Here is a 20,712-nt window from a genome sequence, read left to right on the forward strand (position 1 = left end):
GCCAAACATGATTGCGCTGTATGCACCAGAGAATTTACAATTTTGTGTCAAAATCAGTGAAAATTTGATTGCTCTCACTTCCGCGATGTCGACATGCAGCGTCATCGGAAGCAGTTTTTCACGCTGGGCTCACCTTAGGGTGCGGCCATTGCTCCACTGCGCCCCTTGCCGTCTCGCCTACGTAGGTCTGAGTGCGCTACGGGTATATGACAGGAGAGAGAAGGCCGCTGATTGGTCCGATAAGTATACGCTTAACTTTGCCTGAGCTTTAAGGATTCGAAACGTTTTTCTTTTTTTGTGTGTGACAGAAGACTTGTGAGATGACGTAATGGTCGCAAACATTCCCCCTATACGCATTCGTATTCAAGCCGCGCGATTCATTTGTTATTGCGTACTCTTAACTAACCGCCAAACTGCTACTAAGCACCACAGAACACGCGAATCAGATGAATACACCGCATTACCCAATATCCGCGCTGACTACACCAAACTATTACAGCGACGCATGCGTGCTTAGCGCACGGCTAACGTGTTATGCAATGTGGCGTTGGTGGATGCGCGGCAATAGCATCATTTAGCTCATGCAAATGAACGCCTGATGGGTGTACTCGGACGTTGGGACACATTTCTGGCACCATCCACGGAACAACCAAGCACAACGCTTCTCGCGCCAGCGACCACGTCGAGCGCGGTATTTCTTTGTTCCTTTTGCCAAGGGCGCCAATTCTTCTGACGGCTTCGTTTCACGAACGTGCTTGGCGTGCTAAACGAAGTCCAGCTTTATCGTCCACGTGACCTCTAAGCTCAAAATCGAGCAGTGTAGTCGAGCGCATAATCGCGTATGAAAGCCAGTACGTTTCTGTGCAATCACATTAGAAAACTACAGGAATGTGATGTTTATGGGAGCATATGAGTCTTCTACAAGCGGAAACGTCGGGCGTCTCCCACCAAAACTACATTGTTGTTGTTTCTTATCTATATTACATGTGTCTTCGATTACCGCCCATGAATACGCGTTCCTTTCTGTGTTTCTGTACCCATCTCTGTGGTCAACCGCCTCCCCCCCCCCCCCCCACCACTTCTTTTTTCAATTTCCTTCAAGAAATGGACGTCAGCTGCTTTTTTTTACGCTGTTTTGCGCTACGGCTCGAGATTAACGTGAGTGAGGCTAATATCCGAAGTATTCAGTAAACGAATCACGCGAGGTGATGACGTCATTAAGTGTTCGTTATCGAGCGAAAAAGGAACTCTCTCAGCAACGATACACATGCATGTATAGCTTTGCACTGCAGTAACAAAGCGCTTCGTAGCGAATGCTCTTGCCCGAAGCTTACGAGAGGTCAAACTACCAACAAGTGAATTCGGCGTCGAGAGTTAGTAAAGATAAAGAGCTAGGGAGCGAGAGTGCGTACAGTGGCAGAACGCGATGAAACCTTGCCCAGAACGCTGTGCAAAGTACGAGCGTTAGGCCTAACTGTTTGCCGTACGGGCGCAGAAAAAGCGGTAATGCTGATGATAGGCAATCCTTTCATGGTACCGACCTCAGGCACCAACCAGCGCGCCCTTTGTGTCCACGGGGTTCTTATCTCTCGGCGGCGCTGCCCTGCTCCTATTCGTGGCTTTCCCGCGTTTGTCGTTATCGCTGCGCGCGCGCACGCGAAGCACTTCAAAATGTCGTTACGCAAAACGAGGCTCGTGGGATTCCACGCGGGTTGTCCCTGGGGTAGGCTCAGCGGCTGTCGCCGTTGGCTCTTCTCTAATCTGCACTTCTGCTTGGGTTTTTCAGCGCAGACGACACTCGTCTACGCTGCATGTCTTACGTTCTCGCACCATGGCAGGAAGTTTTACCAGACGAAAAAGAAAAGGAAATGCAGAAAGCTTTATTTGCTTGTGCCAGTCGGGTTTGTGTATAGTCGTCGTGGCTTGTGAAAAGCTTACGCTCCCAGAAGATTTTTCCCTGTTCTTCTGTGAGCAGACGACAACCGTTTCCGGGTGTTGTTATCAAGTGTGCTGTATGTACTGCGCGGTCGCCGCAGCCATCAGTGCTTTCCTGTTAGGACGGGACAAGGAAAGCTGCAGTCGAGGACTTTGCGCATATATAGAGCTACGAGATTGCATGTCGCTGAAGAACTTTGCTGCTTACAGAAGCGGCGTTAAGTTGGTGTAATATTCATGCGTTCGTAGACGCAATCTTCTGCTTGGCTGCACTGGTCTCGCATGAAAGAGAAGCGTAAATATGCAGGGATGCTGCGGATCCTTGCTGCTTTCTTTCTGTTGCATAACGAGTTTAAAAGAACATGGCGAACATACTGCAAGCTGATTATGTCCTGAGGATCTCCTGTTGGCTCAGCGGCGGAAATGTACTCGTGAAGAATGGCTCTATGAATAAAAAAATAAGATTCTGGCTTCACATTTTTTCAGCTTTATTCTTGGTGTGCTTTATTCGTTACAGTATATGTTCTTGGCCCCGGCGCAGTAATCGCTTGTGCGTACGCAACATATTTTCATCGAGAAAAAGGGACATGTCTACGATAAATTCATGCTTTCCGGTGCCAGCACAGATGTTTGTTGATTACTAGAAGCTTTTTTATAACGTTTGTGTCCAAAAGTGCATCCGAGATTTCGACGACGAACACCGGGCAAACAAATAGCCATACATAAAAATGTTGTTTACATCAAACATTTTTATTACACGCACTGCGGAGCACTGCTCATCCATAGGTACCGAGATGCTATATACCACGAGAAAGGTGTGCGTATATCGCGAAACTGGCAGGTAAACGCTACAGCTGTGTAACTGGATATTTGCGTGTTATAGTTTGATTTCTTTTTCACGCCGATTTTTTAACATAACTTGGCGTTATATGTGAATCCATCCGAGATTTCAATGACGGACGCGGTGCAAACAAATTGTCAATACAAAAAAAAATATGTTACGCATATAGTGCGCAGATGTTGGAATCGGTGTGAAGCGAAACTCTATTGGCGATGGAAATATTTGCTACTGGTGTGGTCTTATATCGACGTGTTTTCGAGTTTCTGCGCAACATTGCAATTACGTTGAATATCATTTGATCTAAGATTTGACTCATTTGGTTGTGAACATTTATTTTGTGAACATGTGAGTTATCACTATGGGTGCGTCATAGCGTGATACCATGGGTGATTTCTATTGGGAAGAAGGTGTACGTAGAAGAGCGAGAAGGAGCCAATAAGCGGTAAAGTAGGAAACGTGAATGTGAAGTTTGATGGCGTCGCACATACACGCCTTGTATATGTATCCGCAAATATATTTTGTGCGATGCTTACCGAGCCAATAACCCCCAACAGCCACGCAAAACACAGAAGAATAGACAAAGGAAGCCTCGCTTTATAAGGAGCTGTCTCACTGCACAAAACAAGGGGTACTGCCGATGAATCAGCATGGAGGTGACATACGACGAAAAAAGCACGCGGAAATCGAAAAACTAGGAGAAACAATATATCATAAAATCATGTCAGTCTTGGTAATTGAAATTTATGCGCTATAGTTTGTCTCTGCCACTATCAGTGATCAAAAAGCGACTGCTTATTTCACGCAAGACGGTGCGCTGCCGATCAATCAATACCCAGGTGTCAAAGGACGAGAAAAGCTCGCGGAAAATGAGTGAACTAAAAAGAAAACAACAACGCGACAGGAACTATCGAACATGATTGTAAAAGTCAGCAAATGCTTTATTGTGTAACGTGCTGCTTAAACCCCTGGCAATCCGTTGACGAGCTGGTAAGGTTTCGTGATTAACGAACATACGAAGCGACAATCTCGCTGCCAGCCACAATGCCAAATGATATCATAGCAGTATATCCCCATGTTAATTGCAGCTGCCGAGCTTTAACTCCCCACTATCCATAGTACACCGAACCGGAAACGATGTAGCGCATTGGCCTCCAGTCCGGCCGTGGCCTCTGACGTGCACAGGTGTCTGTCGCAATTGGGGCGCTGGCAGCTGACAGGGCACCCTCCTCCCGTAATGAATGACCTCATCCGCGTGCGCGCCATCCAGTCAGTTGCCTCGCTGGCCTCCTCCTCCAAGCCTGCGCTTTCCTTCGCCGTTCTTTACTGTCCTACTCGTTCGTGTTACCTTCTTCGGGTTTTTATTGTGCGAGATCGGCCGAAGAATATCCAAAGTGGGCGAAGTAATTAAAGAGAGTTTTCGGTTTAGTGAATTGACAGCCTTGTAACTTGAAAGTTTACGATGTATAGCTTTTTTTCTTAACTAGTGTGACGATATTAGTCCGTCATCTTACTCTGGTACAGCACCCGTTTGCGCCTCTACGCCTCGTGTCACGGAGGCGACAGTCGTTCTTAACGACGGCGTATAAGAAAGTGACATGTAAGACGCTGCAAGAGGCTCGCTCACGCAGGGCCGACGCCGACACCGATTTCTGCCTGCCGACTGTCGGCGACAGCGTTTTTTTTTTTCACCTTCTTGTCGCGGGCGCCTCTGTCACACTGTACCGACGCCGAGCTCTCCGCCGACCGTCGGCAGATTGTCGGCGTCGGTACACTGTGGCAGAGGCGCCCGCGACAAGAAGGTGAAAAAAAAACGCTGTCGCCGACAGTCGGCAGGCAGAAATCGGTGTCGGCGTCGGCCCTGCGTGAGTGAGCCTCTTGCAGCAGCAGCCGAATGACACGCTGCAGAGCAGGATGAGCGCATCACGGCCAACGCGGAGCGCCATCGGAGCCTGTGTTCGTGTGCGTGCTGCAGCTCTTCTCAGCGGCGTTCACTATACACTGTAAGTGCGCTCTCCAGCACACTGCAGGCCGATCGTATATAAAGGGGTAAAATGGAGGCCATAAACTCGGCAAGACCATAGTGACCATCACGTTTCTTTGTGTAGACACAGGGGATTTCTCAGCCTTTCTAAGCTCTTTCTTAGTTCTTCGTTGTTTCTCTTTCTCCACCTTCGTCGCGCGACCGTTAAGGCGTGAAGACGTTGCCCGTTCTTTTTCCTTGTTTCGACGATCTTGTTCCACCGAGGCCCCTGTTTTCTGGGTCTTGCTTCTGCTTAGCTCGGTGTACGCATGAAAGCACGCCGCTGTTGTGCCTTCGGGGCTTGTACGAACGGGAGTAAAAGTCGGGGACACAAGGCAAATATGTAAAAAAATAATACAGTGAAAGAAACGACCGAGAACGTGGGTGGGAACGTAGGAATTGAAGAAGGTGTGCGCAGACTGCGGCAAACAATTAGTGTTTATAGAAAAGCGGTAAAGTAGGCCGAGAAGAGGAAGCGGACTTCAGTTTTTGCTTAGTGTACTTACTATTGTTGTTTCGTAATCGTGTAGTTTACTTACGCGATGTCTATTGGGCTCTGTTTGTACAGCTTATTGCCGGAAGCGATGAAAGGAAGAAATATTTTACGGTTCTCGAAATGGGACGAAGCGAGAGGGTGTGGGCCTAATACCAAAGTGTCCCTTCTGTGTCGCCTATTTGCTTTGCACGCATCATAAATATTGACTCCTATCGCGTGTTCGTCTGCACCATTTAGGAGTGTGTACTCCTGGGTCTGTTTATACATTGCCTCTCAGTTTTTTTTTTTATCGTTGCTAATTTCTGGAATGGATAATATCGCAATCTATAGCGTGTTTAGAGCCCATGTTGACCCACCTACTATTGCAGACTACTAAGTGGGATGTGCGAGCGACTATCATTAGGGTGGATGGATTCCATCATCTTTGCTGAGTGCGAAGTCTTTAATTTCTAGAAGTGACGCGAGAAGAGTGCGCGCTCATAATAACTATTCGTAATATGCATCAGGCTGTTGTATTTCTTTCTTTTTTCCCTCTGCAAAAGTGGCCCATACCAACCGCGGAGTGCCGTCCAAAAACTGGGTGATTTGTAAAAAAAAAGAATGCTTAAAGGAAGTTTAGGAGACGAAGAAAAGTTTCTTATTGGGGCAAGATGTGCTATTGCGCGCTATATGTATAATGGCAATAGTGGCTACTATTTCTTTTATGCTTAGATAATGAAAACAACAGAACAAGAATAGGTAGTCCCCAAACGACAAAACATTTTTGAACGTGATTTATCGACCCAGAAGAAAAACGAAGGCAAAGAAAAATAATGAAAACGATTTGTACGTGTAGTAATGGAGGCTAGCATGCAACGCGTGCTTAATATGAACGTCCAGTAGGTATTCTGCACGTATATTTATTTGTTAAAATAGCAGAAAATAAAGCACACACAACAGCTTTGATAAGCCGCAACCAGGAGGGCTTTTATTACACATTGCACTCGTTATTTTACAGTTACCAAGCTTTCTTTTGGTTATCTTGGAACCGAACATCGCCAAGTCAAGCCACACAACTACGTACAGATTGGAGAGTGATTTTTATTTTCACTGCGATGTTGTGTTCACGAGCTCGGCAGGCTCTCACGACATTTATTTGTTATGACACTGACACGGAATCGTGTTTGTCACTTGATGGATGTTTTCTTCAAACTTGAAAATCAATTCTGCGGAGGCTCACACTGTGGAGGAATTATTGCGAGAGGAGAAAATGCCACCCACCCGACTGTAGCACGACGCTACAGTTGAAAGTTTCCTAGTTGAAGAAAAATTCGTCTTTGTTCTGAATCGAAACCGGAAACGGTGATAGAAATAGCGCATAGGGGAAATTTGCAGCAGTCTTACTATGGACGAAACTTTTGTTCTCCCTCCCTCCGGCAACAAGTATTAATACGAACCCATGTGTTGTAATCGCGCTCCCAAGCAGAACTAGATGTGCCTAGACATCAAAAGCAGACGACATCGCTTTTGACGGTACGATCGGATTGCATTTGCGCTGTCCTCGGATCTCGTTTGTTGTTGTTGTTATTGCTGTTGTTGTTACTCGGTGACTTGGCACTACCCACTCTTGGAGAATGACCATGAATCGGAAGGTGCAAAGGTTTAAACAGAAAGCTAATCTTAAGGAATATAAGTTCAATCCGTGCTTTAACTGGAACTTGTGAAAATTTGACCTTACGTGATGTAGATATGAACTCTACTGTATCTTCACCTGCGATGTCTTCTGTCGGCGGTTGACGAAGGGACTACTTCGGTTTTTGAAAGCGACAGGATTGGACAAGCGGCTCTGACAGTGATATCACGTACCATGCCAGATTGAGGGACTCTAACGGACGATGTGTGCGTGCTGCGCTATGTGCTCTCTCTTTCTCTTCCCCTTCCCCATCTTTCATCGCCACCATCCCTCTCCCATGTGTAGGGTAGCAAACCGGTTAAGCTAAACTGGTTAACCTCCCTGCCTTTCCTTCTACAATTTTTCCTTCCTACTGTATCTTCATAATACAGAATATGAAATTTGAATTCAGGATGGCTTGTTTGTAATTTCTCTTTATCTGCCACTTTCGTTGGCACGCATACATAGTGAAGAAAGTTTAGAGAACACACCTACCCTTCTCGATCTCAGTGACGTGGAGCAGGAAACAAGGGGGCTGACAGCTTTGGTTTGGCTTTGTGCCTATGGACATGGCTCAACCCACTGCAGGGAATCGTCCATGAATTGGACGGCAGTAGATAAACAGGGAAGAATGCTTAAATAGAATTTGGCAATTTATGAATGAGATGACAGCGCTCATGCGAGAAATTACGTGCCTTAATTTCTTCCTCCTCGTCTTTGCTAGCGCTTTTTTTGGTCAAGTGTGAACGTGCACCGACTTGCTCAAGTTGCTCTGCTGCCGGTAGTAGAGGAAGCGCACCGCCATGGCGCCATAATGTGTCGTCACGTCACATGGGGTTCGCGCACCTTTGAGCCCCGCTCTTGATGCGTTCGCTGTTCTTTTTTCTTGATGGGTGTCGAAGCATTCGGTGAGCGACGGTGTTTTTCACCTGATCGGAATAAGGCTTCATCTTGTTGCTTTCGTGTCCCTTCGTTCATTCATTCCTTCCTTCCTTAGTTAATTCGTTTGTTTTCTTTATTATTATTATTATTATTATTATTATTATTATTATTATTATTATTATTATTATTATTATTATTATTATTATTATTATTATTATTATTATTCCGCCAGTTCTGCAATTATTCCGGGTATTTCGGTGTAACCCTATTAATGCCTCCGTTTTCTGTTTACATCGTACTCGTTGCGAGGAAAGCTGATATTCCAGCCGAAGTTGCTCGCGCTGAGTTTTTTTCTTTTCATCTTCCTCCGATGGCTCTGCGTCGTTTGATTGTTGGTTTCTTTCTTTCTTTCTTTCTTTCTTTCTTCCTTTGTTTCTTTCTTTCTTTCTTTCTTTCTTTCTTTCTTTCTTCTCACTCGTGGATGCTTGTACACCACGCCTCTGCAGAGGTGTTAAAGTCCCTCGTCGTTGCGTGTTCGGTGGACTGCGACGCCGATTGAACGAGAGAGGAAGCCAGACTGTGGCGTTGTGTGGAGGCAGTCTTGGAGACGGGGAAAAATATAAGTGATGAAGGCGCAAGGAGTGAGTAAGAATGTGGGAGGAAGGTTAACGAGAAGACGGGAGACGCAGCGGCTGAAGATGTGATACGCGGGAAGGCATCGCTGCGGCGAGGCGCGCAGCAAGAGGCACTCACTGGAGATGAGACCGTGTTCACCGCGTAAAAAGAAAAAAAAGAGAAAAAAGAATAAGAAAAGACGCCTAGCATGTGCAGGGACGAGAGAATACAGGTGAAGCAGTGTGAGCTGATGAGATAAGCGGATAAGGCGACATAGATGAGGAAGAGGAAGCAGCGAGCGTACTACGGAAGCAGAGCGCATGAAATGGCCGATGCTGCCGGGGAATCCGCAGATCCTTAGAAAGAAAGAGAGAAAGAAAGAAAGAAAGAAAGAAAGAAAGAAAGAAAGAAAGAAAGAAAGAAAGAAAGAAACAAAGAAGTGGTGTGGCAGTGTAGAACGGATAGCACCTTGAATGATTTTCGAGAACCAAGCTTTTTTTCACTCCCTTCCGCGCTTTGGCGAAAAGGCGAAGGCCAGTGAAACTAAAGAAAGGCCAGATTTTGTTTTGGCACTTAACGGGGACGGTGCCCTGCTGGGCCGGAGTCCTTCCAGCGCGGAGCTGACACCGAAGTGCTCCACCGTGGTATGTTATAGTGCTCTTATTTATTTTGACTTGTTCTACAGTTCGTTCGATTCTTTTTCTACGGATTTGGGGCAGAAAGCAAGAAATGAACGATACTTGGACTTCGGAAGGGGCGCGGCAGGACGGGAAGGCAGGTCACGCCGGCAGTTTTAATTCCTATCGACACTTTTCAAAAGTTCTGGCAGATAAAGCCACTGGTATTCTAATGCTTTTTGGGTGAGCTGCTTGGAGAACGGTCACGCTGTTGACTGCTGCGGAAATATCTCCGGGTGGTAGAGATGACGTACCGATTTGGGTAAAAGCACTGCACACTTGATGACGTCGTCTGACTGCTGTCTGTAGTTGGGCTCTTGTGGTCGCCTGGTCAGATAACTAGTTGTAAACTCTTTTCGGTTGTTGATGTCCAGAATACACTCTTAAAATAATACAGGACTGATGTCTCCTTTCTATGGAAGTAGCTTCTTGCTCCATATTTATTTAAGTTTTCGATATATGGGACGTTTCTGAATCGACTATATTTAGTTTTCGCCCAGCAAATGAGGGAACCTGCTGTGTTGGCTAAGTACTGGACGAGGAGGAAGAGAGGATGGGAGGGCATGGAGGGAACTCTCGCAGATGTTGTGTAACGTAACACAGGCAGTTACTTCCTACCCCAAATTGTAGGACTCTGTGGGTTGCAAGAGTGCCGTGACACTTCCGCTGGCTGCCCTAGGACACTCGTGTCCTAATCTTAATTCGAGTTCTACTACGCAAAGACTCGACGTTACTCATTTGCAAGCACACCTTCGAGTCGAGCCTTGGCCTGTTGTGAGTGACAGCTTGACTTTGCGTCGGCCGGTATCGCACTGCCTCTTATTAAGAGAAGGTGTGTGCATCGGCGAGGTATGGTTGCGCATTCGGTACGGAGCAACGTAATGGCGCGCGTGTGAGTACAGGATGAGACGGGGCGCGCCCTTTTCTGGACGCCGGCATGTGTGCGAGTGACTGCGTTGACGAGCGCGACGGGAGTCAGAAATGTCAAGGCCGGCACCGAGCGTTCCTGCGGTCGCCGGCGTCGCGAAGAGACTCGCTCGCATGCCGGGTCGATGCCATCATCATCTCTCGTCGCCACGCTCTCGAGCCGGGCGTCGGGATTCCTAGCGCGCCATCCAATCCAGTTGCCCGCTCAACGCACCGGCGCCGCTGCCGAGGCGGTGTTTCCTCTTCCGGAGGAGTGGCATTGGCTAATAGCAGCCATTCCCTATAGTGTGAAGCGTGATATTACGAAGCCTGTTTATGTGAATGATCACTGCTCTGGAGCACTTTATTCGCGAATGGCTTAGCTGTGTTCATGGTGCGGGCACCGTAAAGGATAAAAAATTGTAAAGATTACAACAAAAGAAAAAGCTTTTTAACTGAAGCACTCCTGTGTCATGGGAGGAATGGAATGGTTAACTCTGGCCCATACGTCGCCATTGTTTAATATGTATCCATAGTTCACTCAAAGGGAGTGAGCATGTTTTTATCTCCCAGGATAAGAAACATCACTGTAGAGCTCAGATGCGGTCTCGCGCCGCGGCGTGCCGCATTCTGAGGAACAATGGAGAAAACTCCCGTGGGCTTTGTTTTAAGGTGTACGTTAATGAAATACATTTCTTAATATTCTGCAGGTCTGTTTGTCGTCTTTCTATTAATTTATTGAAAGCATCTTTGAGGCCTCTATTTAAAGTATTGGGTAAGGGGAGCAAGTACAAAAATATGGTAACGCAAAAGCCACCACCACCACCACCACCACCACCACCACCACCACCACCACCACCACCACCACCACCACCACCAACAACAACAACAACAACAACAACAAGAATAACAACAACGACAACAACTTATGACAAACTGTACATCAACAATACAGACGTTAATAAAAATGAAGACAAAATTCCAAGCATAAATTTATACACATTAAGAAAATACATTATACAAAATGCAAGAGCTATCTGAATATGCATTTTAAAAAGATACAAAGGTAACGCGCGAAATTTCAAGCAAATATGATCGGACAACTAAGCAAATATAGAATTTTAGGGTTCTGCTTAGTCTTCATTCCTTTGAAATGCTTGAGTCAATCAAACAATAATCAACCTGTCTGTCTGTCTGTCTGTCTGTCTGTGTCTGTCTGTCTGTCTGTCTGTCTGTCGGTCTGTCGGTCTGTCTGTCTGTCTGTCTGTCTGTCTGTCTGTCTGTCTGTCTGTCTGTCTGTCTGTCTGTCTGTCTGTCTGTCTGTCTGATCTTAGAAACACACCACTCTTGAAACATAGTTTCAGCATCACAAGGAATGTTGGGAATGCCACGCGGTCATTTTGCATTGAAAAAGGTGTATAATGCGCATAATTATCTCCAGAAAATATTGCCATATTGATTGGTGGATAGCCATGGAGATGGAGCCGACGAAAGAGAAGCTTTCGGCGGCTGCGTAGCTTTTAAGGATAGCCTGCTCACGAAAATTAAGTCGTCAAAAGAAGTTTTCTTGGCTAAAGAATTGCTAAAATTTGTTTATTTAGTAAAATGATTGGGTAAATGTAGGACATTAAAAAGCGCGAACTAAGGTTTCCGAATTTTTCCGCGGGTTTGCTGTGACTCGATGCTTAAAAGCCCGTTCACACTAATACAAAAATTCGGCGAGCGGAGCGGATTCGCTCGCCGGAAAAAAGAGAGCGCGTTCTCATCTGCTCACGCGCGCATCGGCGGATCCGCCGCCGCTTCTCGCTTTTCCGCGATGACAGCGAGATCTCGCGGCAGGTTTTTTCTTGGTTTCGCGACTTTGCGAACGAGACGAGAGTTCACGTGAGTGCCTCTCGTTCGCGGGTGTTTGTTGCGTCTGCTTGTATTGCGCCGTTGCTGGGCTTCCAGCTGCGTGATACTGAGCACAGCACGATGGCGAGCTTTTCAGAAGACGAGGAAATGTCGGAAGAAGAAGAAATTGTCACGATTCTCCTCTGCAACTCAATGATGGCTATGCTTCAAGAACTGCGACGGGCTGAGCAACCAAGATCGCGGCGGCGGCGACGACGGTGGTGGGTCCGCCCGTCCTTGCAGGAGCGGGATAGGTTGGGACAGGCCAACAATCTCTTGCCGCTGCATGAATCGTTACAAAACATTACGCTCACTGTTGTAGCACAGAAAGGTTTCTATTGTAACACTGCTCTACTCTCGCGGTGCCATCAGTGTCGCGCGTGCATGCCTGCGCAGGCATTCGAACGGCGCATGAGCTGAGCATGCACGGCATAGGAGCAAACAGCGGCGCGGGAAAAATTTTTGCTGACGTTTGACGGAGAATGTGCATAAAAGCAAGGTACTGGCAATGAGAAAGTCTTGTCGCTCTGGCATCGGCGCGAGTAAGCGTGAATAGCAGTTGTACTTTACCACTCACTCCCATTTCTTTCCCGATCTTGTCCCATAGCTGCTCTTTGTAGGCAATGTCCTTGAAATTCAAGTGCCTTTTATCGTACGGTATGGGGTGCTGCTTAATTACATCGATGAGCATTTCCACGGTGAAGGCCGGTCGCTCAAACAAGCTGGCTGCCATGTTGAGATTAGACGGGTTGTGACGTCAAAAACTCAACTTCCGGCAGCGGCGAAAGCGGAAAAAATGGGTCCTAGACCGATTGCCTTCACCGCGCCGCTTTCCGCTCTCCTCGGCGTCAAAAGCGGCCGAATCCGCTTCGCTCGCCGGATATTTCGTGTAGTGTGAACGGGCCTTAAGAGCGCCGCTGAGCAAGACGGGATCACTACGTCTCGTAAGTAGTGTCGGAGGCGACGCGAAAAGTGCGACGACAAACCGTGAGCAGGGCGGATTCGGCTGCCACAAAGATTCGCGCGCACGGTCCCTCGCTCGTTGCGTTATTATTAATGGAGACTCGTCTCACTTTCTCAGACGAATCCAACAGCGTGTCGTCTGGGCTGATTAAGTACCCCTTTTTAGACCCCCAGAGGGCAGCACAAAGCACCAGGGACTCGCCATTTGCTCAGGCACGCACACACGCACGCTCCCATTCAGATGGCTTCGCATAAGCACCCGTGTGACTGGGTCTGTGTGAGCGCGCCGACGCCATCCATCACACCCACTTCCGCCGTTCGTTTTGCCTCGGAGCGCTAGCAGTGCACCGCAGAATAAATGCATCTACGCACTAGCACTTTCCTGAATGACGTTCTCCTATAGAGGAAGGGCTCGCTGCCGACTTCAAAGGAACTTGGCCCTGCAATGTGCAATGGAAAGTAATAGTGACAGTGGTGCAGTAATGCATTTGGAACGGTCATCCTCCTATGGTACTTATTCGCTTTCTTTCTTCGGGTTGTGTTTCGCTGTCCATTGCCGCTGAATACGAAGCACATAATCGCTATTCGGGACATAGATGTCGATGCCGCTAACGATTATTCACACTTACGTCTCACTAATACTTTGCTCAAAGCAAATGCGCCAGCTCTCGGTAGTGCGAATCTGTCTTGTCGTACATAAAAAAGAAAGCTTGTTGCTGTAGCGCAGTTCCTCGAACCCAGTGCGTTTTTGCAGGATGTTTGCGAATGGTCAGAAAAAATTTCCTACATTATTTCGTGCGGCGATGCGGCTCCGTGCGTAACGCACTTACAGAACGGGTCATCATGCAAGCGCATCTGTTCTGAAAAGAAGAGGCTTCTGGACAGTATGAGATGAGATATTCCTCATGAACATGCGAAACGGTTAGTTTCGCGGGAAGAACCGCCTTTAGGGCGCAAGGAAATGGGGACTATTCTACGCTCATTTCTGCTCGAGAGACTGAACTGAGCGGCTCATGGTGACAGATATTTATGACTCTGAAAGAGACGCTCATGCGGAGAAATTGCCGGCCTGTATATATGGCTTGTCAGCTTAACCCCGCCTGAAGCATCATCGTTACCACCAGCATCACCGCCATCGTGAAGGAAATAGTGAAATTTGAAAGCTCTCTGTCAGCGTAGCAAACAGAATACACAAAACTAGTTGCAGCTTGTTAAAGCTTTTTAAAAGTGCAGCCGCTACGCTACACAACTAATCGATCATCTTTTGGAAGGCCCGCCACGGTGGCTGAGTGGCTTCTACGATACGTTCGGCTGCTGAGCACCATGTTTAGGGTTCGATCACTTGCTGCGGCCGCCGCATTCTGATAGGGCGAAAGTGCAAGAACTATCGTGTATTTATATTTTGCTGTACGTTGGAGGACACCAGACAGTGAAAATAAAAGTGGAACCCCTACTATTACATCTCTCAGAAACAACCTTGGCATTTCTTTAGGACATTGGAATCAATCAATCAATCAATCAATCAATCAATCAATCAATCAATCAATCAATCAATCAATCAATCAATCAATCAATCAATCAATCAATCAATCAATCAATCAATCAGTTAATCAGTTGTTTAATCAATTAATGAATCAATCAATCAAACAATCGGTCGATCGCTCGATAAATCAGTCGACCATTCGGCAACTCCAGAAATTTTGTTGGTGATTTCCGTTGAGATTCTAATTAAAGTTTGACTCGGCGTTATGTCTATCTGAGAACGCTGCGTTAGGACGGCGCGACTATGTGCGCCACAACTTAAAACTACCATGTGCTTTTAAATAATCTGTGGACTTGCGCGGTACATAGGGCTCGTGCTTCAGCCTCGAGGCAGGCGTCAAATCTTCAAAACGTTTCGTTCGTAAGAGCTGTTTGCCATAGGTAGGCCACCGTGGCCAATATGTCGTCCAACATCACGACCATCTGGCACCTTGCTCTTACGAACAGTTGTATAGCGTAATAACTATATCGTTAATACAAGCGCAAGCATTTACTTTGACCATATTGCGCAGTTCTTAGGAAGTTGCCATGGTACAACTCTCACCTCCGCACTTGTATTTTCACAGGTTCACCGCAAGAAGAGGGTTGTGGCTCGAGTCCGCTGCGAGAACATCAAGAACGACTGCCCCAAGCCGACCTGCGATGACCCCGTGCTTCTGCCCGAGCGCTGCTGCAAGACCTGTCCGGGAGAAGGTCAGTCACCCTCGGCGTCATCCATGAGTGTCTCGGCTCGCGCTTCAGGTTACCCATTAGCTCGTTTAACTAATCGAGACGTTGGCCATGCTGTAGATGGCGCGATTTTAACGATGACCGATTTTGAACCATTTACGCCGAGAACCATTGACAGTCGTAATTCGCTGTCTGGTGGCGTGCTTTTGTGGCGTTGTAAGAAATGCACAGGTGGAGTGATTGCGCGCCTCGATCGCCATCCAATGTACTATGGGAGGAAAGTCCGTATTCACAAACAAACGAAGGAAATAAGTTTCCACGCTACAACTGGTCGTAAAAGAGATGCCAGCTGATTCAAACGTAGGGTATATTATTAGCGAAGACGGCAACCCAATCGCAAATAGCTCTCAAACACAAAATAAACATAGTTTCTTTTTAAAATTCTGGCCAAGAAGTGATCTGTGTGCGCAACCGCGGCAGCAGCTCAGTACCTTGACCGTTGCTTTGCTAAGCGCTGAACAGTTTTCCTTCCTTCTAACCTGTGCCGTCGGAGTGCTCTCTGTTCATTTCCGGAAGCTTAATGTTGCGACGACTTCAGCAAACGAATATGAGTGAGAACTAAAAATGAAACTGCTCCTGTAAAGCCAGAAAATAAAGAAGGAATAGGAGAGCCACTGAACTAGAGTAACGTTGTGGGAGATGAGCGCCAGTAGCCGTATGACAGGATAGCACCAGTGACCTTGCGGCGAGAATTGACGGCGAGGAGAATTCTGGCCAGACTTGGACCTCTGGGCGGGGACTACGTCTCGTCACAATCACTCGCATGGCTCGGTACGCCTAAAGCTCCCCCATAGACGTTTCTGCCGACCAGGTAAAGTACCGCCAACCTACCCTCCCCCTCAGTTCCCCTACATGGGGAACTGAGGGAACCTACCCTCCCCCTCAGTTCCTCCCCCTACAGTTCCCTACTCTGAGTTACCGGCGTCAAGCGAAACTTATGTAGTCCCACTTCTCGTTTAAAGCGGGAACAATGTCACTGACGTCTGGTACTGCCGCGCAGAGGTTTGAGCAGGGCAGCGAGCATGGCGAAAGGAAGAACGTTAGGAGGGAGCATCGCGCAACGCTATTGAAGGCAAGAGTATCGTCCCAACGCGTGGGGAAATCGTCAGAGCAGGGAGGCTACGTCAGAGCGCGTGGTAGGTTTGAGTACTCCCAGTTGATCTTTTTCTGTTCCCATCCGCATGGAGGAAGGAAAAGGTTCCAGCATGTCATCAAATCTCGTTTTTTCCCCCGTGATTTCGAAGCAAGAGGTCACTTGTTGGGCCGACACTGAGCAAAGGGACAGGCGTCACGGAGTGTTCGCTTGCCAAGGCTGCCTGCATGACGTAATGTTATCTTCCAACTTTTTCCTCTCTCCATGGTGGCGAGCTACCCTAGTGCGAGTGTGGAAAAAGAAAAAAATTCAGGGACGAGAAATCCTGGAAGCGGTACTACGGCAAACAAACTCCGGAAGCGGAAATAGTGCGCGTGGCTGTTTCCTAATTTGTCAGTCACGCCAGCTACGCTTACACTAAAGGGTGTCCTTACTTAGCAAAAGCCACGGTGACGGGTGGACGGAGGTGCTTTAAGTGGTTCCGAGTATTGCTGCTTGCGGACGCACCTTTGGCATGAGCTGGCCCCCAGAGGCTGTGACCTCTTGCGCGCCCACGGTGACCTCTTGCGCGCCCCCCCCCCCCCCCCCCGCTTGTGCTCCCCGACAAGCTTTCAAGCCATCACCTTGAACAAGACCTTGGGGCCATGGCCTCCCATATCGCAGCTACGTAAAGCCACAAAAGCGCTGCTGCGATATTTGAAAGCTACCGAATTGAGTCACAGTCTGTGATCCGGACTGAGTGACCGAATGATATCCCCAGTGGACTTTCTCTTCTTCTTTTGATCTTTCCTTCCCCTTTTCCCTTTCCCCAGTATAGGGCAGCCAACCGAGATCAGTCCTGGTTCACCCCCTACCTTTCATTTATCATTGGCTCTCTCCCTCTCTCCCCAGTATAGGGTAGCCAACCGAGCTCAAACCTGGTTAACCTCTCTACCTTTCATTTATTATTCGTTCTCTCTCTCTCTCTCTCTCTCTCGGGTGGTGGGGAAGTCTTTCTCCGGGCTGGGGCGCTTGACTGGGATTCTTATAGTCGATGCGCATTGCTGTCTCAGCCAGTGACATCGACATCACACTCCACACGTTCACCCCCGCCAGGCGGCCTGCTGTATAACAACCTTTGTTGGCCATTAGCAGCCCGTGCCAACAGCCGCGCATGCCACAGGGAGGGGTCTTTAGCCATTAGGAGGCGCTATGCTAAATGCCTCAGCCGTGGGTTTGCGCTAACGACGTCTGTTTGTCCGGCAACGGAGTCGGGAGAAAGGGAGTTGCTTCGTCACGTAACGACATTTCCGGTGGTCGGGGCCCGCCGCCCCGGAAGTGACTCGATTTACGGGCGGCAAACGACCCGATATTTGCGCTAGGGAAGCGAGGCGCTTGGATGGATGATGACGTCGCCTTGTCTGCGTCGTAAGATTGCTGGGTAAAGTGTGAGCAACATCGACAATCGCGGCCACGCGGGGTGATACTCATCGTGGTACGACATCGCTCCGACGAAAATGTGCTGCCAGAGAAACGCCTGCGTGTTCACGTTGATCGGAGTGCTTAGGCCGTTTTTTTGACATCGTAGACACAATTAGCGAGAGTACTTTTTCTGTAAATATGCCATACAGAGGCAACGTTCGGTTTCATATGCCAGGGAGGACTGTTCCGTTGTCTGGCCGAGCGAAACAATCGTAATTCCCCTCGGCGAATGACCCGCCATCGCTGTCATGCTCACGCCTCGGAACCGAGTCGCCGGGCTTAACAAGCCGAGGAATAAGGAAAATTGAGGCGTAATCGGGAAACTTGCCTGCATAGGTCACAGTCTTTGAAAACAGGGGGGCGTGGACGTTGCTGGGCGTGGCGTATACGTCGTGCCACGAGGCGGAAACTTGTGCGCCGACGACGAAGATGATGAGGATGAGGGTGAGGAGGACTTCTTAAACTGCGTATTGATTTGTCAGGCTCCACATTATTGCTAAAATTATCGAGCCCACACCCTCTGCTGAAACATTACGCCATATGAAATACATATACGCGTAGAATATTTGTAACGCCTAGTTCGCTCCATCGGATGCTCTTTGATTCAGCCAACTTCCATGTCCAGCTTCCCTTATACCCTCTCCCCTGTGTAGGATAGCAAACTGGACGTGCGTCTGGCTGACCTCGTTACATTCCCTCCTTCCTTTTCACCCTCATCCATGCTCTGGCGACGAAAAGGGAACGGGTAGAAGCGCGAAATCAACACCGACCGCATGAATGGAGATATGCGTGCATTTTGACTTCACGTTCGCATGCTAGCGATCTAGTATTGCGCTCTCTGAGTGCATTAAGTATAAAAGGCTATGCCTCTCAATTGATGCTGTGTTTCATTCTTCCTATTTTCTTCACTTCCGCTTTCGGGTTCTTTATGGAGCCTTTTTCTTTCACATTTCTTAATCACTGCAGTTTATTTTTTTATGTTCGTGAAATAGCCGGGCCTTCCGTCGGGTATTTGCCTGGACTCGCAGCATTTAAACAAGGGCCAGCACCATCGCAAGAACATCTACTGCGAAGAGATATTTTTTTATTCTCTTTTCTGCGTTCTACACTCAAGACAGGAGCAGGACTTGGCAATCGGAAATTGTTATCTGTTGTCGTCGAGACCGGGGGGGGGGGGGGGGGGGGGAGGCGCCGCAAGGCACAAACACGCCGCCAGTCACCTCTAATTGCTGCCACCATTTGGTTCGGCTGTCGTGTTTACTAAACAACGGCGGAAAGGCGCCGGTCACACCCCACGGGGGTTTCACGCAGATGTCAGCTGCTGGCTACTTCATTCTTTCTGGCCTTTCTCCTTTGAAAAATGGAAGCAAGGGCCCGGCACACCTTCTCTCACGCTCGGCTATTCTTGGTCGCACTTCTAGCTTGCGGGTCCGGAGAGAGAACGCCGCCCCACAGCGAACGTGCGGTGGCGACGACAAGGCGAGAGAGGCGCGGAGCGATGGACGATCACGCACGGGTCGCAGCTCCCGCAGCTTCGCCGGGTTTTCGGGGCTATAGTTGTGTGCATTGCGGCTGACAAATGTAGCAATATAGACTACACTTGACCGCCATAAGGCGCGTTGAGCTGGCTATAGGCTTCCTGTGTGCGTGCAATGATGCTGTATACAGAGGAGCGCCTATACCGTTGGCTTACCGACTACCTACTTTTCTATATTATTGAGTTGAAAGTAAGAGAAATAGATGGTAGTCGCCCTGTAATGGTGAGGGCTACTACTTTTCGCATAGCAATAACGACAATATAAAAAGAATATGTAATATGAAAATGACAAAGCAAACCACGTCATAGGGGAGTACGGTAGCGCAATTAAAAAACGGGACAAAAGAAGACACGTAGGGACACACCGTCGCGTCTTTGTCCCGTCTTTTAATCGCGCTATCGTACTCCCCTTGAAGATGCACTACCAACAAGCCCACATTGCAACCCATGTCATAGGGCCGGCAATCCACAGCACACAGTCCTATACACCTACGAACATATAAATATAAAAGGCAAAGGCAAGTCGCACCACAATGAGTTCGTAAACAAAGTCACAAACACTCGCAAGCGGCCGTGATGTATGGCCCTATAACGTAAAACTATTTCAATATCTTTTTATTCCAATCTCCTGACGTCAAATTTGCGTAACCGCCGACGCAAGCATTGGGGGATCACCAGCAGGGTTGCCTGAACAGACCAATGAAACGATCTGCTCGTTCATAAGAGGTCACTTTTGTTTGCTTGAAAAACAAATAACGTTGCCTGCACTGAGCTGGTTGTCTTATCTAATTGGCTGACAAGACGCGAGCAGCACACTCAAGTGAAGAGAGATTCGATGGGGCCAAGCCACTGCACTGAAAATTGATAACCGGATAAAGAGAGTGGTGCCGGCATCTGCTATTGGCCCGCTCTCTTTCTCTTAGCTTGCAATGTCTGGTCGAAAATCGCGGCGGCATGCAACTGAAGCTTAAGAATGACGCTAAAAAGAAGAGTTGGCAGAACGAGGTCCTAAACATGCCGAAAGTGCTCGAAAACGTTACACCGCCACGCAAAAAGTTTTATAAGCAAACAAACCGATGCTCTCCGGCAGGTGCGACTAGCCAGTGCCTGAGCCATCGGTGGCAGCCATCTTCGATTCCTTTCGGAACGGGGCAGCTTGCGGCTATTCAGAAGAAAATGCAGTTTTTTTCGGCATAGTAATGCATCTTTAACGCGTACATGTCATTATGACGCTGCGAGTTTTTGCGGTTTTGTGACGTCGCGTGACAGGCAGGTGAAGTAGGTGTCGCCCGAAAGCTTTTGACAAATACCCGAGGGCTAATGCTGCATGGAAAGGCGTCGAATCAGAAATAACAATTTTCTTGCGTTCGGTCAAATCATGCAGAATCAGTGTGTACATGTCATATCAAATGGGGAGCTATCGCGGTTTTCATGACGTCGCGTGACAGACAGGTGAACTGGCGGTGGTCCA

General features: G+C 48.1%; 1 protein-coding gene across 3 annotated transcripts in view; it reads left to right on the forward strand.

Moving 5' to 3' along the window:
- LOC142575454 (dorsal-ventral patterning protein Sog-like) overlaps window positions 1-20,712 on the forward strand; it is a 352,058-nt gene that overhangs the window by 219,029 nt on the left and 112,317 nt on the right. For all 3 annotated transcript variants that reach the window (XM_075684835.1, XM_075684837.1, XM_075684836.1), the window contains exon 3: window positions 14,988-15,114. In XM_075684835.1, the coding sequence (XP_075540950.1) occupies window positions 14,988-15,114 (127 nt within the window). The remainder of the gene's footprint in view (window positions 1-14,987; window positions 15,115-20,712) is intronic.

Source organism: Dermacentor variabilis, chromosome 3 (assembly GCF_050947875.1).
Source record: "Dermacentor variabilis isolate Ectoservices chromosome 3, ASM5094787v1, whole genome shotgun sequence".
Taxonomy (NCBI): domain Eukaryota; kingdom Metazoa; phylum Arthropoda; class Arachnida; order Ixodida; family Ixodidae; genus Dermacentor; species Dermacentor variabilis.